The sequence below is a fragment of the Urocitellus parryii genome, chromosome 11, assembly GCF_045843805.1.
Source record: "Urocitellus parryii isolate mUroPar1 chromosome 11, mUroPar1.hap1, whole genome shotgun sequence".
In the NCBI taxonomy this organism is placed as follows: domain Eukaryota; kingdom Metazoa; phylum Chordata; class Mammalia; order Rodentia; family Sciuridae; genus Urocitellus; species Urocitellus parryii.
In genome coordinates, this window is record NC_135541.1 from 106,268,231 (window position 1) to 106,289,161 (window position 20,931).

The 20,931-nt window shown below is 36.1% G+C and overlaps 1 protein-coding gene across 5 annotated transcripts in view; it reads right to left on the bottom strand.

Moving 5' to 3' along the window:
- Ptpn22 (protein tyrosine phosphatase non-receptor type 22) overlaps positions 1–19,876 on the bottom strand; it is a 58,918-nt gene extending 39,042 nt beyond the window's left edge. For 3 of the 5 annotated variants that reach the window (XM_077790983.1, XM_026394182.2, XM_077790981.1), the window contains exons 1-11: positions 19,790–19,876; positions 9,901–10,009; positions 9,560–9,636; positions 9,335–9,430; positions 8,879–8,917; positions 7,188–7,259; positions 7,029–7,088; positions 6,074–6,216; positions 5,647–5,713; positions 4,403–4,480; positions 1,432–1,518 (exon numbers count right to left, since the gene is read on the bottom strand). In XM_077790983.1, coding sequence (XP_077647109.1) covers positions 1,432–1,518; positions 4,403–4,480; positions 5,647–5,713; positions 6,074–6,216; positions 7,029–7,088; positions 7,188–7,259; positions 8,879–8,917; positions 9,335–9,430; positions 9,560–9,636; positions 9,901–10,009; positions 19,790–19,876 — 915 coding nt within the window. The remainder of the gene's footprint in view (positions 1–1,431; positions 1,519–4,402; positions 4,481–5,646; positions 5,714–6,073; positions 6,217–7,028; positions 7,089–7,187; positions 7,260–8,878; positions 8,918–9,334; positions 9,431–9,559; positions 9,637–9,900; positions 10,010–19,789) is intronic. The other 2 variants (XM_077790982.1, XM_077790984.1) reach the window with 2 other exon arrangements.
- Between the last annotated feature and the right edge of the window lie 1,055 nt (positions 19,877–20,931).

Here is a 20,931-nt window from a genome sequence, read left to right on the forward strand (position 1 = left end):
ATCAACAAAATAAAGGGACAACCTATATGAAATGGAAGGAAATATTTTTAAACCATAAATCTGATAAAGGGTTAATATCTAAAATATACAAGAAATTCATAAAACTCAATAACAAGAGAACAAACTGATTTAAAAATTTGTAAAGGACACGGAAAGGTGATTCTCAAAAAAACATTCAAATGGCCAACAGGAATATAAAAAATGTTAAACTTGCAAATTAAAACCAGAATGAGGTATCTTCTCATGCTCCTTAGGATGCTATTACCAGAAAGACAAGAGCTGGGGTATAGCTCAGTGGTGTATGCACAAGGCCATGGGTTCAATTGCTAGCACCCAGGGCAGGAGGAAAGATGAGAGAAGAAGTATTGGCAAGGATATGGAAAAAAGGGAACACTTATACAGTGTTGGTGGGAATGCAAACTAGTACATCTATTATAGAAAACAATATGAATATTCCTCAAAAAGTTAAAAATAGAACTACCAAAAATAGAACTACCATATGATCTGAGTATATCTAAAGGAATTGAAATCAGTATACTGAATAGATGTTTGTACTCCTTAGGTTTTTTTTTTTCAGCATTATTTACAATAGCCAAGATATGAATTTATCCTAAATGTCCATCAATGGATGAATAAGAAAATATGCTCATGTGCACAACAGAAAACTATTCTGCCTGAAAAAGAAGAAAATTCTGTCATTTGTGATGGAGACACAAATACTGCATAATGTCACTTACACGTGGAGTCTAAAAAAGTCAAACTCATAAAAGTAGACAGCACAATGCTGATTACCAGAGACTGGGGAAAGGGAGGTATTGTAGGGATGCTGGTCAATGGATGTGAAGTTTCAGTTAGAGAAGATGAATAAATACAAGATGGTGAATATAGTTAATTACAATATGTTGTACACTTAAAAATTGCTAAGAGCATAGATTTTTAAAGGTTCTCACCACAAAAAATGATAGGTCTGTTAATTAGCTTAAGTTAGTCATTCCACTATGTGTACATGTATTAAAACATCATGTTGTACACCACAAATGTAGAGAATTTTTATTTAACAATTTTTCAAACTTAAAATTTTTGATGGGAATCTACAAACAAAATAAAACTAGTGAGGCCATGACTTCATTTTATATTTGTCACTCATACTTCTAACTTGCCAACAACTGTCTAAAACATGGGATCACAATATATGTTTGCCCTGAGTAAGTAAACTGTTTTCTAACTTTAGCTGAGAACTGTAAATAATAAGTTAACCAAAAGATTAATTTTCTAAGTTCTTTTACCTCAAATTAATTTTTCCTTCACTAGAGATTTTCAGTGCAGCCCTATGCACACCTGATACTCTAATTTAGTTGACTGTAAATAGATAAATCATACAACTAACCTGAGAATGGAAAAAAATTACAAAGTATCCAATTTAAACTTTACCTCTCTCCCAGAGTATTTATCTCCAGTGGCATCCAGGTGTCTCTTAAATAATTCTACCACAGCATTGTAGACCAGTTCATACTGTTCCTGAAGAGCATCATAAACCAGAACAAATGAAGAAAACAAAAAATCTTGGTGAACTACAGAACAAGATTCCAGGAACATAAATACTCATCAAATATCAATATGGCAGACCTGAGAGGACCACCCAACATAATTTATTAAACTTAATAACAATGCCTTATGTTTATGTAGTGCATTTCAGATTTCAAAGCACATTTAGGCTACTAGAAATAGCTGAATATTTTACATCATTTTAGCTAATGTACAAGATCTTATGGCATATTTCTTTTATGTTTTAACCCCACTTTCTTACTTATCTTTCCTTCCATTATCATTTCTTCCATTATCATTCCTTTAATTCTGTTTTCTTTGCTCACAATTAAAAAATTTATTTCATCCTAGATGCATTTCATGTAAGCCACCTTTACTTTTCTGGAAAAAGGTAGATAACAGTTGGCATACAGAGAGAGAGAGAGAGAGAGAGAGAGAGAGCGCTAAAATATGTCTTATCTAACTTGACAATTGCTCTGTGAAGTAGGTAGGTTATTATGCCTATTTACAGACAGTTTGTCCAAGGTCATTCAGAAGTAATTTCTAGAACTTGGTTTAAAAACTGAATCAAGTTGCTGAAACTTTATCCTAGTAGAAATATCAAAGAAAAATAAATGTGTGAATAAGGCTTGGAAATTTGTGATTATAAAAGGATACCCATAGAGAAATGATACCTCTACTATTATAAGGTTTATGAATTTTCACTACTGAGTGTTTTCCTTTATGTCTACTCAACTGCTTTCTCTGATATATTACACAATCCCACTCAAATTAAAAAAAAAAAAACTTTTTCTAGAGGTACTTTTAGCAGGAAAACAATGTAGGGTCTTATATTACCCAACAGCTATGGTACACTCTCTTAATTTTTTTTTTTTAAGAGAGAAAAATCAAACAGGAAATACTCATCTGGCTACACTGCCATTTTGTGGTTAAAGTAATATCAGAAAAAGCAGCTATGACTGTTAAGATATTTGTTCAGCGAGTCATTGATAATGCCAAAATGTGAGGGCTTTTTCAGCTGTCTCTAACTCTTGAAAGTAGGGTCTGGACTTAGTGAGACCCTGTCTCAAAATAAAAAATAAAAAGGGCTGGGATATGGCTCCGTGGTTAAGTGCCCCTGGGTTCAATCTCTGATACCACACACACACACAGTAGACCTGGAGTAGAATTTTTCTAAAATGGGGTATGGTTTTATTAATTTAGTATTACAACTGGGTTGCATACTTCCTGTATTTTTATGGATCACCCTTCTTTCAAGTCTGACAGCACCAAACCAGCTAATGCTTTCATTTCACATAAACTTTCCCCTCATAGGTTGATTGTAGAAAACACCTACAGTCAACACATAAAAAAATATTTTTTTTCCACAAGCTATTAGTGGAAAGCCTGTGTGGGCCCAACAAATAGTTTTTTTCCTTCATATTTTCCCTTCAGTTCACAACTTCTAGATTAAAATTTCTAAACTGCCATTGTCAGTTGTTTTATCTTTAAATCTAGGTGCAACTTCATTTATAAGTGCTTGAAACACTTTGGGGTCTTCCTACTTCAAAGTAAACAATTATGCAAAAACAACCCTGGCATATACTAAACATCAATAAATATTTGATGAGTGAAAGAGTAAATGCTAAATTCCATCTTAAAGATGAGACCACTTAGAAATTACTGATACAGATTCATGAGTGAAATTAATATTGTAGTCTATGAAAGATTTGAGCTAGGAAGAGATCCTAATAGAGTAAACAAGCATGGGTAATCTGAGGGAGGGTTTAAAGATACATAATATAGTATGATTGCAATTATTTTTTTTAAGTATGCATACATTAAGGACTAGAAAAACAATAGAAAATGGTAACTATCTCTAGATAATATATATTATTATTATTATTATTTATTTTTTGTACTGAGGATTGAACCCAGGGGCACTGAAGCCACATCCCCAGTCATTTTCTACTTTTTTTTCATATTTATTTTTTAGTTGTAGGTGGACATAATAACTTTATTTCATTTTTATGTGGTGCTGAGGATTGAACCCAGTGCCTCACGTGTGCTAGGTGAGCGCTTCACTACTGAGCCACAACCTCAGTTCCCCTTTCCTACTTTTTATTGTGAGACAAAGTCTCACTAAATTGCTGAGGCTGGCCTTTAACTTATGATCCTCCTGTCTCAGCCTCCAGATAATAAATCCAGTGGGGACTATAGACATATTCCACTGTACCCTGCTAGAATATGATTGATTTTAATCTGAATTTTTGTGGTTTCCTAAAATGAACATTTAAACAGTTTAAATGTTACTACCTTCTAAACTAGAAATTATGATTCCTGGACTGGGGATGTGGCTCAAGCGGTAGCAGGCTTGCCTGGGTTCGATGCTCAGCACCACATACAAACAAAGATGTTGTGTCTGCCGAAAACTAAAAAATAAATATTAAAATTCTCTCTCTCTCTCTCTCTCTCTCTCTCTCTCTTTAAAAAAAAAACAAACAAACCTTTATGTACCTCACAGCCCCCACCAGCTATTTTTTTTTAAAAAAGAAAGAAATTATGATTCCCTGCTTTTCTATCATTTCAGAGATTACTACAAAATTTCTAGTTGACATGAAAGTCCCTTAATACATTCTTAATAAGAAATATAATAATGGCTTCTTAACATTTTCTAAAACGACAGTTAAATATGAGGAATGAAAATAATTTGACTCAGGATGAGGGATATAGAAAAAATAATGGGAAAAGAGAGAAGAGCATTTAGTAGCAAATTGGTGTTACAACAGCCAGTGGTTTGGGGATATCTTACCATTAAACACAGAAATGAAGCAAGACTCATAAATACATGTTCTGATCTGTTCACTATAGTGCATACCTGAGTTTGAACTAATGAAGGCCTCTGTGTTCTCATTTCCTGAATCAAACTGAAAACACTGAAGTTCTCAGGAATTATCTATTAAAAAAAAGAGGAAATATCTTATTCCTTTATATCCTTTGTTAACAAATCATTCCTACTCTTTCATAGTCTTGTACTTCTGTGACATCTGCTCTCTTACCGTGGGATAATATCAGAAAAAAATGCATTTTTAAAAAGAATATGGTTTCTCATCAGTTGCATCATGATTTAAAGACTTGTATTTTCCTTGGAAAAATTTTTAAAACAAGTTTAAAGTGAGTTCACATGGGGGTGATCAAATGACTGAAACTAAAGATACACGAGACAAGGCTCAGTAGATAAGCAAATATGAGAGTTTTATGAAATAAAAGAAATTAGCAGATGGATCTAAAGCCCATATTTTAAGTTTCCCATGTCCTAGTTGGTATTTATTAATTATTTATAAAGGGCTGTGGATGGGAATAATTGTCTATCATATGAAAAACCCTGGGTTTAATCCATGGTAGTGGAAAAAAATATTAAAGGGGGCCCAGGTGTGGCTCAGTGGTAGAGCACTTGGCTAGCATGTGTGAGGCACTGAGTTCAATTCTTAGCACCACAAAAAATAAATAAAAGTTAAAAAAATAAAGACTAAAAATAATAAAAGCTCAGTAAAGGTAAAGTGCCCTGGATTCAATCCCTAGATTCCCCCTTACCCCTCCCCCCAAAAGATTTTTTGGTTAAAATACAAATTTTGATTGTGATAAGTTGAGTCCATCATCCATCTGCTAAAGCAGTTTGGATGAAAAAAGGGCAAATAACTATGTAATTTGGGGCAGTGGTTCTCAAATTTTAGCATGCACATGAGTCACATGGAGCGTTTTCTAGGCTCCAACTCCAAAACTTCTGTGATCAACCCATGGTATAAAGCCGAAGTATTTATGTTTCTAATAACTTCTCAGATAATGCTGCTGTTTCTGTCTTGGCACACTTTGCGGTGCTGAGGATCAAACTCAGGGCCTCAAGCAAGCTAAGTACTGTGCCACTGAGCTACCCTCAGCACCCAGGACCATACTTTAAGAACGACCTACTTAGGAAATGATGTTTAATCATCTGACAAAATGGGTCTACATGTGAATTTTCCACAAAAGATGAATCATGAGAGTGTTTTGAAAAACCAACTATTCCTAAGTCTGAAAGCAATGGAGTAAGCAAACAGGAAGTTCATGCTGAAAGAAACTTACCCCATCTTTAAGCAACATCCATGTATAATCAATAGCACAAATAACACCTGTCCTTCCACAGCCAGCACTGAAATTAAAGATCACAGTTACACGTATACTTGTAGAGAGTGGATCATTGACAATAACCAGAAAATTTCAGTAGCAGATTTGAAAAAAGAAGAAATCTGAAGGCAATTAAATTTTTTAAACCCTACCATTTATCAGAGTATGTTTGCCATGCTACAGTGAATCTCAGGACAGGTCCTAGGCAACAGCCAAGAGTTACTAGAGCTATATTATTCACAAGTAACAGAAAAATATGACTTTAATGCTCCAATTGAATTTTATAGTTTTCTTCTGCTCTTGACCTTTTCCTTTGGATCATGGAGTCCTGGCCAGACTGACATTTGGTTCATTCTAAGTAGAAGGTTCATATCTGGCAACCTACCTGCAGTGAATGCATATAGGAACACTGTCATCCTCTTGGTAACAACGCATATCCCAGATGAGTTCAAGGATAGGGTCTATAGAAGAAGGCACATCGTGGTCTGGCCAATTCTTATAATGAAACTGGTAGATAGTTCGAGTTTCCTATAAGAAAAATAGCTAGAATAAGAGGAGAGTTCAAGGTTGGGACTTCACCTCATCCTACCAAAAGATTAGTCTACAAAGTTGCATCTATTTCTTCCTTTTGCAGTGTATTCTGTTTTATTCTCTATAGATCTTGAGTAACCAGGTTCCTTTGAGAACAATTAATATTACTTGAGGTCTCTTACTATTGCCTAATCCCCAATTGCCCCATACATAAGAGAGAGATTTTTTTAAAAAATGGTCCAGGGCTGGGGATGTGGCTCAAGCGGTAGCGCGCTCGCCTGGCATGTGTGTGGCCCGGGTTCGATCCTCAGCACCACATACCAACAAAGATGTTGTGTCCGCCGAGAACTAAAAATAAATATTAAAAAAAAATTCCCCTCTCTCTCTCTCTCTCTCCTCTCCCTCTCCTCTCTCACTCTCTGTTTTAAAATAAATAAATAAATAAATAATGGTCCAAACCAGATCTTCCCAAGTAGTACATCAGACATGCTGACATATTAAATCCCTTTACCTTTAGAAAGGCTGAGTAGGGCCTATGGCAGTCTGAGCTCTCAAATTTGGCCCCAGTCTATTCACTATTCAGCCTCTATTCATCATACAGATATTATCATTTTATGTGGATGTCATATGTAGACTAGATTGGGGAGCATTATATCAGAGGTCTCTTGAAAATAAAGAGTTTTTCAGGATACCAAAGACCCCACCGCTCCCCATAGTCTCATGTCTAGCCTCACTAACACTCATATGTATTTAGCTGCCTGATCTCTGTAGGCTTTTGAGTTTATCATTCATTTCTGTTCTATACTTACACTATTGAACTTGGCTTTTAGAGTCCTGATTATATAATCAGATTTCCTTTTTTCAGCTTCCTAAGAAAAAGAAGATTTAAAATATTGGCAATTTCAAAGACAAGCTGTCTGTAAGGTAGAATTTTGCTCAGCCATAATGGGAACAGGCATCATACTTACACAGGATATGGAGAAAGGGCCAAATTGCAGCTGCATCTCCCCTGGCTCAGCCCAGTAGCGCTCACACTTTTTCTGTTACACAAAGCACAATGCAGTGATTTCCTTCTTTATACTCTAGTTTGTTCTGGGAAATAAAACCCCAACCCTCATTCAGAAGCAGGTTTAGCTCTATGTCTTTCACCTTAGGTTAGACACTTCTAATCCCTTTGGGATTCAACCCCTACATCCATACTCTCATGAAATCTCCAAAGGATGGGAAGACAAACATTAAAGGATATAGAAATCATAGACTTCTTAGAAGTCTGAAAAAATAGAAATAGGGATCTATGATCTATTTTTAGTATTTCAAAAGAAATTATATGTTTACAAAAACAGTTACACAAGAAGTTTCCTTGGTTTTCATTAGAACTGCCAACTCTGAATGGCAACAGTATGTTAGAATAGTGATGTCCAGAAAAAAAATATGTGATTTTCTGATAACCACACTCAAAAATGAAAAAATAAGAAATTATTTTTAATAATATGTCTCAGCCCAGTGTTATACAAAATTTTTGCAGGGCACAGTGGTGTACATCTTTAATCCCAACAGCTCGAGAAGCTGAGGCAGGAGGATCACAAGTTCAAAGCCAGCCTCAGCAACTTAGTGAAGCCCTAAGTAACTTAGTGAAACCCTATCTCAAAATAAAAATTAAAAAGGAATGGAGATGTGTCTTAGTGGTTTAGTGTGTCTGGATTCAATCCCTAGTTAAAAAAAAAAATTCAACGTAATCAACAGATAATAGTAGATATTTAACCTTTCTTTCTTTTTAAATCTTCAAAATCTTGTAAATATACACAAGATTTTGAAGATTTAAAAAGAAAGAAAGTAATTTAATTAGGATGCTAACTTTTACTAGAAATATTTTCCTTCCACTTAGATTAAATAAAATTCACATTTGAAAAAGGTTCATATGCCCAAGTTGTTCCAATCATACTAACAACTTTTTCAGTAACTAAACTGAGTATTGTTTATAAATTTAAATCAATTAAAATAAAATAAAATAACTTAGTTCCTTGATCACACTAGCTATATTTTGATTGCTTAATAGCTACATGTGACTAGTTTATACAATTTTGGACAGCACAAGATTAGAAGCTCTGATTGGCAGTTAAAAATATCTGACTAGGGCTGGGGCTGTGTTAGCAGAGCACTTGCCTAGCATGTGTGAGGCACTGGGTTTGATCCTTAGCACCACATAAAAATAAACAAATAAAATAAAGGCATTCTGTCCATCTACAACTATCAAAAAAAAATCTGACTAACAGAAATGAGAAAGTGAGGGCTGGGGTATTAGCTCAGTGGTAGAGCATTTGCCTTGCATGTGTGAGGCACTGGGTTCAATTCTCAGCACCACATGTAAATAAATAAAATAAAGGTCATTGACAACTAAAAAAATATTTAAAAAAATAAATTAGAAAATGAATAGTTAGTTTAAAAAGCAAACATTGCTTTTACTTTAAAAGAGAAAGTCTACTGAGAAAATGGAGAAAAGGGGTTCTTAGGGGTGGATAAAACCCTATGAGTCGTATGGCATTCCCAAAGTGAAAACTAGGAAGATGACATGATTTTTACCTAGGCATACTTAAGGTCTGCTGCCAATTTTCCCTTTTTCCTTTACCTTCAGGTCAACAGGTACTAGAAAGTAACTCACCTTTCCCATTTCAAACTCCATACATGCCATTACAATGATCTGGAGAGATAAAATAGAAACTTAAAGCAGCCAGAGAGACAGAAAGGGCAGTTTAATATGTGGGTCTCAGTCAGAAAGCATTACTCACTGTTTTGCTTTGTTTTTTAACCAGAAAAGAAATTCTAATAACTTACATAAAATGTTGCTCTCACTCTTCCTTCTTTCTGTCCCCACTTCCCTTTTCTCTATTCAAATCAGAAAATTTGTCTTACCAAAAGCCTGTCAAGGTAGGAACTTTCATTTCCTTGAACAAGAATGACATTGTAATTTTAATAAAAGTGGTCTGAACCCTAAAATCCCATCAACCAATTTTAAAAACTCTTGTTTTAATGGGAAATCTTTGTCACATTCTGACACTCTAGCCCTGTTATCCCTAAGAACTGGAGAATAAAGTAACAGACACAACTTTGCACTTACCAGGACACTATATTCCCAAATCATCCTCCAGAAGTCGAGGAGAGTTATAGATAAAGGACCCTGGGTGGCAATATAAGCCTTGGGTCCATAAACTCCCTAAAGGAGAACAAAAATTACATGAGATGTCTATAGATAATACCCTCTTCTCACCAAGTCCTTTTCCTATTCCCTTTTTTAGGTTCCTAGAGAAAAAAAATGGAATGCTTTTATTTCCTTTTAGTATACCTTAATGAAGTTGGCATTGATATAGTTGGAGTCTTCATCAGAAGTTATTAGGGACAGTTCTACCCGGCTATGATCATCTGTAATACAAAAGAAAGACATAGTGTAACTAAAAAGGCTTACATAGAGGGTTAAGTCGGAGCCTAATATTGTGAACAGTACATACCGTGAATGTCGAGTGAGTGAGTGAATGAATAAATAAATATCTCTTGCAGTCCTAAATAGTACAATTCTAATTTGTCAATGCTTCTTTCCAGATTAGGAATCATAGTAGTTATTTAGTAAAAGGAAAAATGATTAAATGTGAGAGTAATTACACGTTTATAGAGAAAAATGGAACTTACAGGGCAAAATATCCTTATATCTATTTTTCTTGATATTCTTGGGCCTCTGTGCCACGGTTGTAGGATAGATCTTGTCTGCCTTGTATTTAGTAGATTGCCTTTTCAGCTTCTGTAATAAAATACCAAGAATAATGAATTTTCCTAAAGAAAGGAGGTCAGAAGCTACCTCTAGGGGGCTTTCCTTCTCCACTTTCGGAACATTCTACTTCAACCCTTTTAGCATCCTCTGGGGTTGACTCCATTCAGGACAGGGCACAAGAATTGCAGAATTCAGTGACATTTGGAGAAGTGAAAAGATCACACTTACTGCAGTTGAGCCACATATAGCTAAAACTTAAAGGTTAAACTGATGAATATTTTAAAAACCAAATGTCTTCTGAAAGCAAGCTACATGCTATGCCCAATGGGAGAGATATTAAAAGTTGAGTTTACTTTCTTTACAGCTACTCTTTAGTTCAATGGTCAATAGGAAGCTTACTAAGTTCCATTAGTTTATTTCAGATCACTTTTTTTTTTCTAAATGGAAATAGAACTTAAACTGAATAAAATCTGCCTAAAGCTAGATAAATTTCAAAGATTGCAGTCCCAAAAGGAATCAAGTGTGATTTAAACGTTGAACCTACCCTTCAGCCAAACAGTGCTCTAAATAGCATGACATTCTATTGGTAGAACAGGATCTAGGCTGGCAGGGGCTAGCATTACATGGTTGAACAAGAGCTAGCATTATACGGTTGAACAAGACAGTGAAGTTACTCCTTAAAATTATATTCTCATTTTCTAATACTGTAACTATAGATCAAAACTTCAGGTCAGAGGAAATGATAATTCCTCTTTGGCTCCTTGATAGGGATCAAACTTGTCCCAAATTTTATCTTCCTTACCAAAGAATCCATATCAACTAGATCTGACTTGTGAGAAGAGAGGGAGAAACATCTTAAAGAAGAAAGGGAGAAACATTTATGATAATTGATGAAAGTTTGTGTTGAATTAAACTAAATAAAATAACTTTTATTAATTTTCAACCTTGGAGAATTGGTCATCGGAGGAGCATTGATTACCTCCTATGGACTAGCTCCCTCAGCATCTCCTCAATCTTCATTCTCTGTAACTTTCTTCTTGAAATTTCTTCCTTCCTTGGCCCTTATTTGTCTATATTATCTTGGTTCTCCTCTTTGATCCTCTGTGCTTTTCTATCTTCCGAGAACTACACAAATTTCCGATGTTAAATCTTCAATTCTCTGCTCTTCTCTTACTATACATACATTTACTCAGAGATATCCTATACATATCCTTCTATATCCTAGAGAAGGATATGTATAGGATAAGTGTTTGTTGATTTATTTAACTGATTCTAATAGAATTATATTCCCAACCCATATCCTAGACACTTGAGAATCTTATTACAGCCTCAGACTCAGTACATTTAAAACCAAAGTCATAATTGTCCCCACTATAATTGTCAATGGCACTATCTTTATTCTAAACAACCACACTTTAGAAAGTGAGTCACGTGGCGTTCCCCCCTTTCCACAATTCCACCTCTACTTTAGTTAGCATATTCAACTGATTCTTAACCATGAAATGTCTTACATCAGTCTTCCTTCCCAGGCTTACTAGAGATACCTTCATTTAGGCTTTTTCCTTAAATCTTGTTAACTCTTAGGTACTTGTTAACTCATCTTCATGCATTTCTTTCTCCACATTCATTGGGCATAATTCTGTTAATTTAATTTTACTAAAATACTGCTTTTCTTATCTGTCTTATGCACAAACTAACTTCAATGAATCACTTTTTAAAAAATTTTTTGTAGTTGTAGATGAAGAGAATGCCTTTATTTTATTTGTATATGGTGCTAAGGATTAAGCCCAGTGCCTCGAACATGCTAGGCAAGCGCTCTGCCACTGAGCTACAGCCCCAACCCCAATGAATCACTTTTGCTACTAGGAAATAAAAAAACTGAACTCCTTAGCCAGATACTCAAGGCTCTCTGTAGTTGGACCCCAAGCTGCTTCTTCCATATTTCCCACTGTCTTCCAGTTACAAAGCATCTATAGATGTCTCCTAGATTCTCTCACTATTGCACAAATTGATGTCACTGACAATTATGTGTAATATATTACTTCTTTTAAACTAGGGCATTTCTTTCCTTTCTCATAAATATATCCTTGGTACTCCTTTTGCAATTCTCAGCCATGACTATGGTCTGTTATCTTCCACAGAGTAAACTAATAAAAGGAAGTAAGGAAATAAGAAATTTTCTCAAATGACTAGCAGTGATTTTTTTTTCCCACTGTTGGGGATCAAACCCAGAGCCTTGTGCATGCTAAGTAAGCACTCTACCACTGAGCTACACTCCCAACCCAAAGGAGAGATGGTATATATCTGGGGGTGGGGGAGAGAGGTAGTTTTTTCTTTTGTTTTGTTGTTGTTGAAACTAGGTATTTCTTGGTCAGCCACAAGGCAAGGGATGTGAGTTCCATGGAGGAGGCACTGTCAAGAGAAACCCAGGGAAGAATCTCTGGGAGAATCAAGTGAAAAGGCCAGCATCTCATGTGGGCTCTGAAATAGGGCGGTATATGAGAAACCAAAATCTATGTGTGCTTGATAAGCTAATAGTAAGTTCAATCAGTTTGTGGACTATATTACTGTTTTCCTTTCAAAAAAGAACAGAACTGGGGTTGGGTGCTAAGACTCTAGAAATCAGGACTGAGTTTTGCATGTTTTTAATCTGATAGACTTATAAATTAACTAAAATCACTTCCAAAAAAGAAAAGACCACAATATCTTTGCCTTGAAGGACCAGGTTACTGAATAGAAGGCATAATATAAGTTGTATTTTGGAAAGGGGGAAAAAAAAAAAACCTGGCCTGTTGTGCTAGGGAAAGAAGAAATTGAAGTTGGACTATCTCCAGAGCTTACAACTGTAGGTCAGTATTATATGAAGCCTCCAACATGAGAAAGAAAGCATGACTGCTAAGGGGTAGAATTAGGAGCTCTGGCCTTCAAACCCAGCAAACAGGAGTACTACCAGTAGGAAAAGAGGACAGACTGAACTGGCCCTGAGTGTGCACATAATTATCTTTTAACAAGATAATCAAATTTATGGAGGCTAGTTTCCAAATCACCAGTGGGGTAAATGGGTAGGTGGGTAGGCAATAGCCAAACTGGGGAGAGTCAAGTTTAGATACATAAAATAGAAGGAAATATCAAGATATTTGTTAAAAATGTCCTGTGAACAACTGAAAATGTGGGACTAGATGGACTCTAGTGAGAGGCTGGAGATGAGAATGTGATATAATTATTCTGGTGGCAACAGAAAAAAAAATTCACCTTAATGTGCATAAAAATCAAGAAATGTTAATAAGTATGTTCAAGCAATAAGCTGACTCACACCAATGAATCATTTCAATTCAACAGATGTTTGTACACCTGCTGTGCAAGAGGTACTGTGTTCACAACTGGTTAGTTAGTATCATTACTTTAAAAACATTGAAACAACATATTTCCAGGTCTTCCCTGGTCTGTCTATGAAGTTGCTACAAGACCAGTCTGATTTCTAGTAACTTTTAAACCAACATTAGCAATTAAACCTGGCCTTCAGAACTGAGCATCTTTTTTCCTTTTAGAGCTCAATGAATCCTTCATACTTAGTAAATATGTCTTAATATTTAATGAATATCATATTTATCTTTCTACAGAAATATCTTTGACCCAAGAAACATAAAACTTTTATTTTGTTTTTTTTATTGTTTGAATGGAATCCAACGACACTAAAGGAAATTTGTAAATATAGTTTTTTTTGCAGTTGTAAAAGGATAATATGCATTTATTCTATTTGTTTTAATGCAGTGCCAAGGATCAAACCCAGTTCCTCACACATGCTAGGCAAATGCTCTGCCACTGGGCTATAGCCCCAGCCCTAAATAGAGATTTTTTTTTTTTTTATTGTTTTAGGGCTGGGGCTGGGGCTCAGTGGTAGTGTACTTGCCTGGCATGTGTGAGGCACTGGGTTTGATTCTCAGCATCACATATAAATAAATAAATAAAATAAAGGTTATCAGCAACTAAAAAAAATATTCGAAAAAACTGTTTTAGTTGTAGATGGACACAATACCTTAATTTAAAAAAATTATTTTATGAGGTGCTGAGGATCAAATCCAGTGCTTCACACATGCTAGGCAAGTGTTCTACAGCTGAGCACTATAACTACAGCCCATAAATGTATATATTTTTAAGGTAAAAAATACATACTCATTGAAGGAAATTTGGAATATACAGAGAAACAAAAATAAGATGATAAAAATCATCTATAATCCCACTATCCAGAGTTAACTACTCTTATTATTTTATAATAGTACCCTCCAACTTTTTATCCATGTATTATTATAATAAAGATGGGATCACAGGCAGGGTTTTGTAATTTGCTCTTTTTACTTACCAATTTGTGGTGGGTTTTTTGTTTGTTTTTGTTTTTGTTTTTTAATAGTGGCATATATATTCCATTATATGGAATATAACCAAAGTTTCTTAACCTATTTTTTTATTGTTGAACATTAAAGCTACTTCCAATATTTCATAATTATAACAATACTATAGTATGTAGCCAAACCATAAATATCTTTTATTATTTCCTTCAGATGAATTTGTAAGAATGGTCAAAGAATTTTCTCATTATAATAAACTTTGATCTATATTATTATGTCTGCTGAAACTGTATACAAATTTTGCCTCCAGAAAGGTCATTTCAGTATTATATAAAACTGCATATATTTGAATTCTGACCAATGTTAGAATTATAATATTTTAAATATGGGTCCATTTGATAGGTAAAGTGGTATCAGTAGTCTTTTTGTTGTTTGGATTCCTATTTGGATATCAAAATATTTTTTAAAGGCAGAAAATCACTATTAATCAAATTACCATATCTGCATAAAGCTATGTTCATATTTCTGTATTCTTACAAATAAATATATGTAGACATCCAAGGAACTTATATATACATATTTAGCCCAATACCTGACTTACAATTCATACTTTTACACATACTTTTTAAATGAAGATGCTTCATCTGCCTCCAGTGTAGAAAAGAAATTCTTAACATTAAATGCATGCAGCAAAATTGACCAACACATAACACATAACCAAGCTTTAACTGATTTATAATGACTGAAACATACACATTATAAGAACAAAAGTAGCCGCAGTAACTGGTACAAGAGGATACTTATTCCTTTATAAATTGCAGTGTATCTGACAAAGGATGTGCTAATGGAAAAGGATAGTCCTTGTTTTGGAAAAAGAAAAAACAACAACAAGCACTTGTACTATGTCCCTAGTGTTGTCTGGGATAGGTTGTTGGTCACCAGCCTGAAATTTCAAACAAGGAGACAGAGACATCACACCATCATAGTTGAGGCCACTAAAATCACCATGCTCATCAAACACTTCCCTTTTTTTGGCACTGGGAATTGACCCTTGGGGCGCTTTACCACTGAGCTACCTCACCAGACCCACTAAGTTACTGAGGGTCTTGCTAAATTGTGGAGGCTGGCCTTAAATTTGTGATCCTTCTGCTTTAGTCTCCTGAGTTGCTGGGATTATAAGTGACAACACCTGGTTCATCAAATACTTTCTGTTTACAGTTGACTTTTCAAACTTTCTTTCCTACAAAGAGGAAATACACTGGCCAGTCAATGCAAACTTCTACCCTGTTTGAGTTACTTTTCTCCCTTTGAAAACTGATAAATTGGTTTTCTGATTTCTAGTGAATTTCTGGTGTTTGATTATTATGAGCCAGTTGCTTGCTCTTGATCAATGCTGGATATAGTAAAACATCTGAATTTCTAGATCAGCAAAGCTAAAAACTGGACACTAACTATGGCAATTTGAAATAGACATGTCACCCTAAGTGGCTACTTACCTCTCTCAATGTATCAGTAATTTCATCTATTGACCCTTGATAGAATTCATAAAAATGATTAGAAAAAATTACACCCAATGAAATTGATATTTTACAAATAGAATGTAGAGTGAGAAAACAAGACATAAAAGAACATTTAGGGGCTGCGGTTGTGGCTCATAGATAAAGTGCTCGCCTAGCACGTGCGAGGCCCTGGGTTCCATCCTCAGCACCACATAAAAATAAATAAAATAAAGGTATTGTGTCCAACTACAACTAAAAAGTAAATATTTAAAAAAGAACATTTAACTTGATTTTATTTACATATAGTTCAAAGACAGATACAATTAATCTCTGTTGTTTAGTGAACTAGATATTAAAGCAATGCAAAAAAACTATATCATGATAGTGTTTATAACTAATCTTACTGGTGTAGGACTGTTATTTGGAAGTATACCCAAGGGATTTCTGTGGTGTGGGCAGTGTCCTACTTCTTGATCCAAGTCCTTATATGGGCACCACACAAATAAATATAAAATTGGAATTTTGATAAGTATAAATACCAGATGGAGCCAATAAGAACTTTTATAATAAGAAAGTTGGTCTATTCAGGGAGGTCAAGAAAACACTTTTTAGGGCTGAAGATGTCTGTAATGCAGTGGTAGAACACTTGCCTCATATGCTCCAGGCCCAGAGTTTTGGGGGGGATGGTGGGATACGGGGGATTGAACTCAGGGCTCAGGGGCACTTGACCACCGAGCCACATCCCCAGCCCTATTTTGTATTTTATTCAGAGACAGCGTCTTACTGAGTTGCTTAGCCCCTTGCTATTGCTGAGGCTGGCTTTGAATTTGTGATCATCCTGCTTCAGCCTCCGAAACTACTGGGATTACAGGTGTGCGCCACCACACCCAGCCCCAGAGCCCAATCTCTAGTACCACAAAAAGAATATTAAAGAAGAAGAAGAAGGAGAAGGAGAAGAAGAAAAAAAGAGGAAGGGGAAAAAAAGGCCCCACCAAATGTAGATCTAAAGAATTATGAAACATTAACTAGGGCCAGGCACGGTGGCACATGCCTGTAATCCCAGCCTCACAGGAGGCTGAGGCAGGAGGATTGTGAGTTCAAAGCCAGCCTTAGCAAAAGCAAGGTGTTAAGCAACTTAGCGAGACCCTGTCTCTTAAAAAAATAAAATAAAAAAGTTAACTAGGTAAAGAGGAATGTGAGGAATGCTCAAGGCAGAGGGAAAGTACGCCACTGGAAAGTTTTGAATTTAGTTTAGTCCTGGCACAGAGAACAGACCTAAGCAGCATGGCATTTTATATCAGCTGTCACAGTAGGCCTGCCAGATCCAGTTAAGTATATTGTGCTCTGCACAAAGATACATGGATAAGGCAGAAGTGAGGACTGAAATCTGAACCATGGAGGAGGGGAAAAGATGCACAGAGCATCTCTCCAGAAGAGGGATACCTTTTGGTAAGTCCCACAAAGAATACCACCTACTAGCAGTGGCCTTGTGTCACACAATCTTCAATTCTCAGAACATCACATGCTGGGAGAAGACATTAAAGGCTGAAGGTGGGGTGTGGGACATTACCAGGTGGAAAGCCCTCTGATCTAATGGCAGTATTTAGCTTGTCCAAATGAGCAATCTGACCCCGTTCACTTCCACCCCCACTCCCCCACTGCTATTCCTCTGGTGTCTCAGCTGAACCTTTAGGTGGGGCTCAGGGCGAGACTCTGTTTTTCCACTGGAGGACATGAGTCAGTGAACAGTGAGGTTCCACTTAATCACTACCCAAAAACAAGATTCTTAAAATCAGGAGCTAGAAAAGAAAGGAAGTGATTAATATAAAAGTCAGGATAGTGATTATCCCTGTGGCAAGGTGGGGTGGGTGGGTGGAGGGGGTCTGCTGGGGAAAGGATATATTGGGGTCTTCTGGAGTCTGACAGTGCTCTATTACTTGACTGGGTGGTTGCTTTATAGTTATACTTACATGTCTTACATACTCTTCTAAATGTTATTATATTTTACTATTATAAACAACTAAAAGATACGAACTATAAAAAGTTCTTAAGAAAGGAAGAAATGACCAAATTTATATTATTAAAAGATCACTTGGGTGTTGAACGGAAAAGTCATTGAAGGTGGGGAAAGGCTAGAAGCAATGAAACCAGTTAAAGGTAGTTGCTGTAATTTGGTAAGAGAGTATAATGACCCGAGCTTTAAAACGGTAAGATATTAGGAAAGCAGTCTGTACTATTTTTAAAAAATACAGTCAAAATAGAACAGAGGCTGGCACTGCCAGTCAGCTCACTTTTTGCCTCTATCCTTTGGAGAATCTGGATCAGGAATCACAATCCCAGAGCAGGCATGTGTCTACACAGACATATGCGCTCCTTACCTTCTCTTTGATAAATCTCTTCAGAGAGGCTCAGAATGCCTGGCTAGTAGCAGCAGAAGCACATTTTTTAAAATGACACCATAATATTATTCCAAGTTGAACTAACATAGGGGTTTCCTATCATAACATCTCATCACTCATCCATAATATCTGATCACTGGAGACTTTGCAAAGTATTTTATTATCTATTCTCTGGTACCAGAATGTTAGCTCTGGAGGGCAAAGACTTACTCATTTTGTTCGCTATTGTATTGCCTAGAACTGAACTTGATCCATGGTACATGCTCAATAAATATTACCAAATAACCACTATATATATATATATATTTAAGTTGCCTAGGCTGGCCTGGAACTTGCAATCATTCTCACTCAGTTTTCTGAGTAGCTGAGACTACAAGTGTGCACCATAGCATGCGACTCACATTTTATCACTATAGTCATTATTATTATTACTGATATTTAATCATCACAACAAATCTATAAAAATGATTAGGACATAAATTATTATCCCCATTTTATAAAATAGAAAATAAGAGATTTGGGGACTGGGATTGTAGCTCACTGCTACAGTGATTGCTTATCATATGTATGGCACTGAGTTCGATCCTCAGCACCACATAAAAATAAAGGTATTATGTCCATCTACAACTCAAATATATGTATATGTTAATATATTTATATATATTAAAAAACAGCGATTTGGGAAGAGTAAGGAACATGTCAAATAGTCTACAATTTGATTGATGAAGTATCAGTTCTCTTGTTTTTCCCCTCTTCTTTAGAGCCATTCTTATAGCTCTGAAATACAGCTGCAAGTATTCCAAAACACAAGAGAGGTACTATCGGACATCCTACATTCACTGATGTGCCAGGTAATAGAGTGAATGAGGTCTATCCAACTTCCATTGCACCAATACCTACAGTTCCTTCAAAGGAAGGCATTGTTCCTCTGCAAAATCAATCTATCTGACTCAAGGCTACACTCGTATTTCTCTCATGGCCCTCACTTGTCTCTATTCCCCACCCCATCCTTTCCACCTCTCTAAGCAACGTAAGCTAGGGAAACCCTGTTATTATAAAAACACATGTTCTAATATTTTTCTCATAGGAAAAAGAAAAGAAAAAAGTGACAATCAGTAGTTTTGATGCTTTTCAAAAACCTCTGTCATCCAAATGGCATCCCATGAGGAGGTTAAAAACAATATTCTATAAAAAAATTAATTGTGCTCTCTTTCTTCTTAATATTAATTAAAATTAGTGATTTGAAGTACAAACCACAACTCTGATGCCTAGGGAACTCTGAATGTTCAATTAATATTAGATTAGTAATTATACATCTGGAGTTGTGTTTTGCCTCTGTAGGATTTCCAAACTCTAAAACACTAGCAAACAGAATATTAAAAACAGTATTTTTAATAAAATGCCTAAATGTATCAAAACCAGAGCAGTCAGACTTTTAGATTGCCCTCTTCTCCTTCAAGGCCTGATAATTACTTTGTCCTGAGAGCAATTTGGTCTAGAAGAGTTGAATCACTATAGTCAAACAGTGTATGAAACTACTCTGAGAGCGTCACACACAGGACTCACCAGAAACTCACTGGCAAACTCTTCTTTGTTAATTTTCTTGTTTTGGGCCTCATCCAGGAACTTCTGCAGAATTTCTCTTTGGTCCATGCTGCAGAGTAAGAGAAACAGTCTGTGAGTAGGTTAAGGGAGGGCATGTCAAATGTGTGTCATGGCCGAGACACCACCAAGAAGCCACTGCTGCTGCCTGAACATAGCATGCTGAAGGCTGTGGTTTACTGACTTCATCACAAGCTCTAGAGGAAATTAGTATGAAACCAGCCTCTGTGGTCACACAACAAAGCCATCATCTCACTCCAGGGCCCTAGCGCCTTCCTTCTCAACAAAGAAAGCTGGTGACAATTCAAGTTTTTAACAAACAAGAGGCTAACCAGAACTTAAAATATCGTCTGCTTAGCTCTGAGACTGTTCCACCCCATCACCTTTAAGCAAAATTCATCTTTCTCTCTGCTTTCCAGAGAAAATGCAGAACTACAGTTCTCATGGATAACTTTTGCCTCTGCCCATTTTGTCAGTGAGTATAAAGGCCCTGTTGACATCTTGTTTTTTTTTTCGTGTTCCATAAGAACTCTACAAAGTTCAGTTAGACCCAGAAAGGAAACCATGTTTGGAGTGACACATCTTCTACCTGTACCGGTCTCCCAAAAGTTTCTTGTCAGTGTGATCAACAGTAAACTTCTGTTCATCAGAGAAGGATTTTTATTCAGAGCTTTTATAATCTGCCATACAGACCTCATATTTTCTTTTGGGTGAAGCAAAGTCAGCTGCTTCTAACAGTCTATGTCTCTCCCAGAGCTGGGGAAGTCCTGCACTCCATTAGGGAAGTATTGATTTCAGCACCTCTTCAACCCCCCAGCAGCTCTTTGAGCTTCACCTGGGTTCTGGACATAAAGGCCAAGAGCACTGGTCTACATGGAACCAGGAGCTAGTGGTCCTTGCCAAGAGTACCTGACAAGGCAGCACAATATCTCCAGAATGTAATGCTGGCAAACAGTAACAAAAAGAAAGTAAAATCAGCTACCTTTCTGACTACAGTGTGAATTCTAGGTCAAGCCTGAGAACCAGGCATATCTATAGTACCAGCACTCAAGAAGCTAAGGCAGGAGGATAGCTTGAGTCCAAGAGTTCAAATCTTGCCTGGGCAA